Below are 8,719 nucleotides of genomic sequence, written 5' to 3'. Positions count from 1 at the left end.
ATTTAATTAATCAAGCACTAGACATTTACTGAAAATACTGAAAATAAATATTATCAGAAAATACTAAGTACACCAATAAGATAAAACGATTACCATTTCCAATATTACCACGAATGTAAACTATATAACTCCTAATCATAAATTACTAGGCACCTACTAAAAATACCATATGTAATACCAAATATTCTTACACAATAATACCTTTTGTGCGACTAAAGAAATAACCCGCGAGAACAAAAATATGACAGTCTTACCACTGAAGACTTAAAGTGGTTTACCAAAATTTCAACTCTATAATTATATAATTAAATGAGAAAAATAAATGTATGTGTACATATATAGAGCGACAAATCTGTTGTTAAACTGATTCTGCCCCTCCTTGATGCAAGTGTTCTCGTAAGTAAAAATAAAATTTTGTGTAGGTTTTGCCGTCATGTCCAATAGAGACTTGAACAGCAACAGCTGCGGCCACTTTGGAAAATTCGAAACAAGTCGCACATATTTTCCCCGACAGCGATCAGTGCGAGAGAGTGCGTCGTCGAGCGAGGAACCAAGCCCAAAAACATATTTGAAGACGGAGAAGCGAACACGCCGCCCGAAAGAAACGCCAGCGGGAACTGTGTAGCCAAGTGAAAGTGTGAGAGTTATTTATAGAGCGTGCACATATAGACGCCTATATATATACATAGATATATAGAGAAAAGTCCACATAAAGTCTGGTTGTTTTCGGGCAGACAATTGCAGCAGAGCTACAAAATGACGGACGTGCCAGAGCCCGTGCGCAAGTGCGCCAATCTCTTGAAGGGCACACGCAGCGATACCGAAAAGTTTGCGGCCCTCTTCATGGTCACCAAGCTGATGAAGGGCAAAGACTGCAATACAGCGGGCAAGCAGCTGCTCTTTGAGGCGATTGGGTTTCCTTTTCTGCGAAAGCTGCTTGTTTCCAAGGATTTGCCCAGCGATTGCCCGCCGCTGGTCTACAAGAGCGTCGCCCTGTCCATACTGACAGGCTTCTGTCAGGAGGAGGAGCTGGCCACGCACAAGGAAATTATTGATGCGATACCCACTCTGCTAGAGATTGTCGAGCAGGCGGATGATGCCGATTACGAGGATAATCTGATTGTGGTGAGCGAGGCCTACAGCTGCCTCAAGAGCATTGCCAGCTATGAGCCTGGCCAGCAGGCGCTTCTGGCCACCGGCGCCATACCCAAAATGTCGCAAATTTACTCGGCGCAGAGCTTCCAGACGGACGAGGCTCTGCATCTGATTGTGCAGCTGGTGAAGAAGTTTGGCGTGGTCTCCTGGCCGGAGGATCCGACGGCATTCCATGCACTCATCCAGCGCATTGCCCTGGACATGGAAACGGATCACACGGAACGCAAGTACGAGCTGTGCCGCATACTCGCCGATATTTTGATCACCTGCCGGCGTGAGATTGTGCTTAACTCGCTAGAGGGCCAGATCTGGCCGGAAAGCCTGTTCAAGGGCTGCAGCGATATACTGAAAGCCAAAATTGGACCCAAACAGCGTGATCCGGCGCTGCATTTGATAGCCACCACGCTGCAGGTTCTGGGCATGCAGTGGGCCTTTATGGACGATCAGAAACAGTTCTTCCTCATGCTTCTTCAGCTGGCGGCCATTGAGGTGCGCATGCAGATGGATGAAAAGAAGCTAGAGACGACCTTTAAGCAGGCGGAACTACTCACCTGCTGCTTTGTCATACTAGAACAATGCATTGAGTATATGGCCAGCGATCAGCTAGACATGGAGCCCAAGGAAAAGCAGACCACCTATACGGCACTGAAGGGCGCCTTCAACCAAGTGCTGGCCGTGCTCACGCGCGTCAGCCAGGACAAGATCAAGGACAGTGGCAACGTGCGCGACAAGGAGTTCATTATTGCCACGGTGCGCATATTGTCCGCCTGGCTGGCCCAGGAGACCACCGCGATGCGACCGGCCATCTACAAGCTGCTGCCCTTCATGCTAAAGATTGGCAATGAGAGCTTTCACGAGCTGAAAGCCTGGCGCGCCGGTCCACGTGAGGGCAGCCCACCCGTCGATATACTGCGCGTCATGATGCCAGCATTGTGCCACTTTGCCGTGGAGGATGAGGCACGTCGCGTGCTCTTCACGCACAAGCAGGACGAGGTGTTGTTGGAGGCCATTGAGCTGTACTTTAGCATTGCGCACTGGAAGCGCCCGCCAATTCCGCGTGCGGAGCGTCTCAAGCGCATGAACGAACCGGACCCGGTGCCCACGCCAGAGCAGCAAGCCCAGATGAAGGAGGCGCGCAGCGCCATTGTCGCCTTGTGCAACATACTCATGAATTTTACGGTTCTGGAGCCAAAACGGGCCGAGGACGCGCCAACTTTTGTCAATCTGCTGAAGTTCGTCGTTGAGAATCTGCCCGAGTTGAAGGATACACCCGATAATCTGGTCATCCATGGCAATCTGGCTGTGCTCGGCCTGCTGCTGCTTAAACAGCAGTCCAAGAAGGTCAAACAGAACGATTTCTCCATTTGCCGTTACATACAGGCCACCATACGCTTCCTCTGGGATGCGTATAACATCGATGAGAGCAACGATCCCACAGCTCTGGTGGTCTCTATTGCCTACAAGGGCTACTGGTCGGACATCTCGGAGCTCTGGTTCCTAGGCATGCAGACCATGTGCGGTGTGCTGCCCCTGGTGCCCTGGCTATCCGAGTTTGCCCTCGAGTCCGGCTGGGCTGAGGGCATTGTGAAGACGCTAAAGAAGGTGAAGATCGGCACGCTGCCTGCCAACGTGAAGTCCGCCTACGAGGACTTCCTCTCCCAGTTGGTGGATGTCAATGCCGATGTTGTGGCCGTCCTGAAGAAGGCCGATGCGCTGCGCGTTTGCCGCAACCACAGGATGATGGATCTGGGCAAGAAGCTGTTCGGCGATTAAATGCACACTTCTCTAGACTTACTTTAGGAAACGTTTCCTCAACTATTTTTGTATGAGCTTTGTTTTTTATATATATCTTGTATTCGGTGTATTCACTCATTTATCTATCTCTCTTTTTTGTGGGCATTTGTGTGTGTGTGTTTAGGCGTGATGTCACGCTTTCTTTTTGATAGAGGAAAATTCAGAGGAAAACTTATTTGCCGAACACAAAACAAAAATATTTTGTATGCACTTTTATGCTTTATTCGAAACCATTTTAATATTAAAAACTCATTTACGATGAAAATAAATATGAATCGAAAACTAAAAAGTAAATAAGAATTATATACAATAAATTTCACTTTCAAAACATGCTGCCAGTTGTTTGTCATTCATTCAGATTTGGTTGCGAACAATGTCTAGATATAAGCATATAGATATATTGAATACATATGTATAAATACATATTCGTATATATGCATCGTATAAATATTTATTTATATAGCAGGTTAGATTAGTTTCTATATGTGAACAAAGCGCAACACGTCACGATTCTGGTTTGTCTACAGAAGCGAAACGAAATTACAAAAATAAGAAGCACATCGAGCTGGGCGACTGAAATATCCCCTGTAATAGAGTATTTCTGAGTACTGATGATTAGGGAATTAAATATATCTGTTTGATTCCATATGAAAACACAGAAAGCCTTAAATATTTTAAATGTAAGCCTAATTAATGATACATATCCACAATTATTTATCGCTTTATGTATGATCGATAAAATCACTAACCAAACAACATATAGACTGGACATGAATACAGGAAAGTAGGCACAAAAAGTATTGGTGGCATCTGGTCCAAAATCGCGAGTAAGGGAGTAAGATATACATATGATGTATTTTTGAACCGCTTACTCTACAGGAAAGTGCTTGGCGCACTCTCTTTCATATGATTTGTGCGATAGAACGGCAACGCTGTTAACTTTTATCTCGCTCGCACTTACTCTCAGCTCTCAATGCTCTCTCTTTATGTTTAGGGATCGTTTAAATGTGTGTGTGTGTGTATGTGTCCGACAAGCAAAACTGCGCAAAAATTCAATTTTTCCCAAATGCTGAGGCATTTCTTCCCTTTTGAAGGCACGAGTAATATGAAATAGAGAAAGGGTTTGGCACGTCGATGCGAAATTCTTGCATTTTAGCTCGCTATCGTTGGTTAGGGTACCTAAGCGTTGCCATCTCACAAATCATATGGAAGAGAGTGCGCCAGCACTTTCCTGTAGAGTAAGCGGTTTAAAAATACATCATATGTATATCTTACTCCCTTACTCGTGAGTTTGGACCAGACGCCTCCGATACTTTGTGTGCCAACGTTGTTTCTATGTGATGTCCAGTCTATATATTGTTTGGTTAGTGATAAAATGCATTCATAAAAACTATCGATTTAATATAATTGGTTAAATGTATCGGCGAATCAAGTAATCAATGCATAAATTATCGATTAAACTCATCACTTAGCACCGATGCGATTGATTTCATCGATAAATAAATTATCGGTTACAATTATCGACAATGCAATAACTATTAAATTAATTGATATCTTAATTGTCGACTAAGCTAATCAATAAATATATTTTCGCTTAAATGCATGTATAAAAATTATCGCTTATACACAACGATAAATAGTTAACGATTAAGCCCATCACCAAAAATTAGTATGTAAACTTTACATTAAATTGGCTAATAATAATAAGTAATCCGCGAAATGTATCTACGAAATGTATCGATTAACATGCATTCAATACAACATTTTATTTCTGCTTTACTTTCCTAGATTTACTACAGACATGACTACCCGATATATAATTTTACTTATCGATAAAACATTATTAGTCCCCATATAATTTTTACAAGCACAATCTGCTTCATACAAAGCTGCCCAATCAACAACTATTTTTATTAAAACTGACACACAAAACTAATATAAAATGTGCTGTTTTCCTATCGTTTTAGTAGATATCTAACGGGGACTACACCTGAACCCAAATAAGACATAAAGTATTCAAATCCCTAAAGGTAGGACAAAATCTCAACAAAATGTACTTTTATCGGATAGTTTAAAAAACACAATATCCCTTTGCTGCTAGCAATAGATCCCTACCTGATAAGTAAACTCATTGAAGGACATCGTTTAGCACTCCAGCAGTGCGTATACGTAATATGCACATGTCAAACAGCTTGTTAAAACAATGGCAAGAATAGCAGCAGCAGCCGCAGCTGCAGCTACAGCTAAAGCCATCGATAAATCTGCTATAAATCTTGAGGCATTGCGACAATTTTCCCATGCGTGTGTGTGTTGGGGTGTGTGTTGTGTGTGGCAATCGCAGGCAACTCTTATCCTCTCAACCTGTCGGCAGGCTAGCAAAATATTACACGAAAGTATTGCTCAATCGCATGATAACGACACCACCCACCGCCCCACACCTAACACTCTGCAGTCACTCGAGCATTCGTTGCCGTGTGTTTGCTTTTTATTACGATATAATATTTTATTGTACACTTTTAGACGTTTGAATATTTGCCTGAGCACCCGCACGCAGTCCGAAATTGGAGCGGCAAAGGACACGGCCGGATCTACCTTTGGAATTACCCTTTTTTTCTTTTTCTTTTTTTTTCCAACAACAAAATGTGTAAATTTGTTGGGGGAGGATTCAGCTATTTGTGCATTTGACAAAGGTAATAAAAAGGACGTTTGGCTTTTGGCGCCGACTGCTTGTTGATGTTTGCCCAGCTTCTGGCTACGAAATATTTTACATTTGTCCCACTCAACTTATTTTCCTTTTCCATTTTGCTTTCCTTTTTTTTTTGGTCTAGTCGTTAAGGCTTTAAATAAACCTTTTATAGTTTTAAGCAGGCGAAGCAACATTATTTGTTTGCCTCTCATTTAGTGAAATACACAAGTATATATTTAATTATTAAAATGACATTGCTAATTTCATTCGAATAAAACTGGTATGAATAAATATTATATGGTACTCACATATATCTTATTAATCCTTCCAGAATTTTTGTGAATTCATCATTATGTTTCATGTACAGTTCCAATACTCACAAGGTGAATGGATGTTTTGCTGCCCTTTTAAGTCTAGCAAAGCGGTTCCTTCAGTTTCAGACTTAAATGCAGAATTGGCCAGAATTTCTGCACGCTGTGCGCCTTTTTCAGGTGCCAAGCGTGCACAACCTGGTGAGACAGTCCTGATTCCGCAACTCGACTTTTTTCCTTTTTTTTGTAGGTGGTAATGACTGCGTCTTAGATCATAACACTCCTCACGTCCACAAAGTCACGCGCAGCTGGATGATATAAATAGTCGCCGAGCATGTCCTTGGTCCTGATGCAATGTTCTGGTCAAATGACTCGCGCGACATGACCGCTGCCTTCCCAACGGCCAGGCTGTGGCAAGGAGATCGGAAAATAAGAGGCTCGCCATTCTTTTAAGCAAATAACCTTAAATCGAGCCGTTTCACGTGCTTAAGCAGTTTCTATCGATCGAAAAATAGAGATGGATACACACGTCCACTAATCGCGGAAATATCGATAAATATCGAACACACATCGATAACAGTCGCAATATACATCCAACTCGCTTGGCAAACGAAGCGATGAGTATTCATTCAGACTAATCGATAGCAATTACAGGAGCAGCAACATTTCGTCTAAAAGGACCAATAAGGAATCTTTAGATTAGGCAAAAGTCAAAATGGAAACTATCAATTTGTAGCCGCAACTTAATTAGCTGATTGCTTACTGACTGCCAAAAAACAAAGCGTCAACTCCCCCATTCAATGAATTATTCAATAGAAGAGTAAATGCATGGTCAAGAGCAAAATAAAAAAAGGAATAAATGTTCGTGTAGCAATTGTTTCTGATGTCTTTGCCGATACTGATGCGAGCTTTTGTGACCGCCGCAAGAAGCAGAGCAGAGCGGAGCAAGCACTGCAACAAGTTGAAGTTATCTTGATTGCAATTAGTAGCCTTCTCATACATTGTCGTTGCGTTAATGAAAAGAAAACAAAGGAGTTTTCTCGTCTTTATGGCATGGCAACATTCAACGTTGTTATTGTGTGCGGCAGCTGTTGTTGCACTTCATGCAAGTCGTTTGCTGTTGTCATCTTCTTTTTTTCTTGTTCTTGATAAGTCCTTGTAACTCGGGTAATCAGTTTTTAAAACAGAAAACTCACTAAGCTGTATGCTCAAGTGAAGCTCATTTAAGTACAACTGATTATGCTGTAATCGCACGGGTTTCTTATGAAAAATCAGTCTTACTTTTTATTTTAATTTCAAATTGTTGTGCCACCTTTTTTGCATAACCTACATCCAATATCCAACATTTCATTCATGTTTCATACAATTTTAGTTATGTCTGCATGTTCTCCCACAAGCAACAACACATTTAACATATTTAACATTTGGTGATATTTCAATTCGTCTAGACTTACTTGTATTTTATTGTAATGGACTCGCAGAATGTAAAGTATATAAGTATTAGATATAGTAGAATCAAGGGTAGATAAATCGAACTAATATGTGGAATACTTATTGGTACCCCAAAGCGCTTAACAGCCTTGTTAGCTGCTTGGTTAGCTTGATTAAAAGTTAACATGAATATTTACAACGGTAGATATCATTTGCAAGCAACAATCATAAAAAACCGATATATGCATAAGCAACTGTCTTGAAGTACTTTCTAAATTCATTTACCCTCCCCAAGCACAACAAATGCGCACTCAATATCGGGAATTTTATGTGATTTTGATTGCCAGAAGATTCAATTGTCATTGCCACTTGTTGGCATTCCCCAAGCTTAGAATCCGCCTTCACAGTCACTTCGAAAAGCAATCGCACTTAGTGAAAAGGGTGGAAAATGCACGCACGACTGCGCGCTCTTGTGTATAGACTCCGCATTCGCACCCGGTTTCTGGACAGCGCATACAGCAGACAAAAAAAAATTGAAATAAAGAAAATCCTGAGCGAAAATTTCCAATTGCGACGTACTCCACCTTCCCCCTAGCGTTGGCGTAAAGTGCCATAATTAAGGGTGCAAAAGAAATCTACTCGATAAAAAATACAACTTGACATTTTACTTTAAATTGGCTTAGCTATCAGTTTAGCAGACAGCACACAACTGGAGGGTGCGAAATTAATTTACGCTTCATATGCAGCTGCCCCTTCTTGTTGTAGCTAACAGAGAAACACGCAGCTGCGAACAATTAATAAATTATTCAGGACTTTTGACAGCTGCTACTGGCAAATGTTCGTGAAATACTGTTCCGTCTCCGGTTCTTGCTGTTGGTCAGTATCTTCTAATAACACGTGTACCTGATTTGCTTACTCGTATAGTCTAAATATTTCTCTCCATCTGTCAGTTTATATACATATAAATCTATTACCTTAATAACTTCCATTTTAAACATAAATATATTCTATAAATAAGGGTCGCCCAAGAAAGTTATTTTAAGCTGAGCCTCTTTATAGTTTACCCCAAATTATATGATGTTTTATAATGGTTATTAAAATCGTATGCTGCTTAATATAGAACTTTTTTTTACTCTTTTTAAATCGAGAAACCCCAATATATTTCGAAAGACTTTGCTTACAAATTATGATGCTATGCAAACCCGCTAATTAGTTGGCCTTTGTAAAGTGTGCCATGTACTTATTGTGTACCGAAACTTTTCCATGTTGGGGAGCTGCCAGGTGCAGCTGACCTTGGAAAATATTTCGTGATGATTTTGTGTGATCAATGCGCAGGCATGCC

At 41.4% G+C, this 8,719-nt stretch overlaps 1 protein-coding gene and 1 long non-coding RNA gene across 4 annotated transcripts; both read left to right on the top strand.

Moving 5' to 3' along the window:
* The first annotated feature begins 512 nt into the window (after window positions 1–512).
* On the top strand, window positions 513–3,277 carry Neurochondrin (neurochondrin). Its single transcript, XM_002056652.4, has one exon. It carries the CDS (start codon window positions 757–759, stop codon window positions 2,926–2,928), a length of 2,172 nt encoding a protein of 723 aa, XP_002056688.1. The 5' UTR covers window positions 513–756; the 3' UTR covers window positions 2,929–3,277.
* A 1,446-nt stretch (window positions 3,278–4,723) lies between these two features.
* LOC26531625 (uncharacterized) lies at window positions 4,724–6,825 on the top strand. 3 transcript variants are annotated; one of them, XR_004303365.2, is made up of 2 exons: window positions 4,724–4,979; window positions 5,967–6,825. It is a non-coding gene; the product is annotated as an uncharacterized lncRNA (long non-coding RNA). The 3 variants fall into 3 exon arrangements; XR_004303364.2 differs by lacking the exon at window positions 4,724–4,979 and adding an exon at window positions 5,829–5,915 and having other exon boundaries at window positions 6,003–6,825; XR_004303363.2 differs by lacking the exon at window positions 4,724–4,979 and adding an exon at window positions 5,829–5,915.
* Window positions 6,826–8,719: the final 1,894 nt, after the last annotated feature.

The sequence above is a fragment of the Drosophila virilis genome, chromosome 2, assembly GCF_030788295.1.
Source record: "Drosophila virilis strain 15010-1051.87 chromosome 2, Dvir_AGI_RSII-ME, whole genome shotgun sequence".
NCBI classification, from domain to species: Eukaryota; Metazoa; Arthropoda; class Insecta; order Diptera; family Drosophilidae; genus Drosophila; species Drosophila virilis.
Note: the sequence above shows the minus strand (reverse complement) of the source record. Positions and strands in the feature narration are given on the sequence as shown.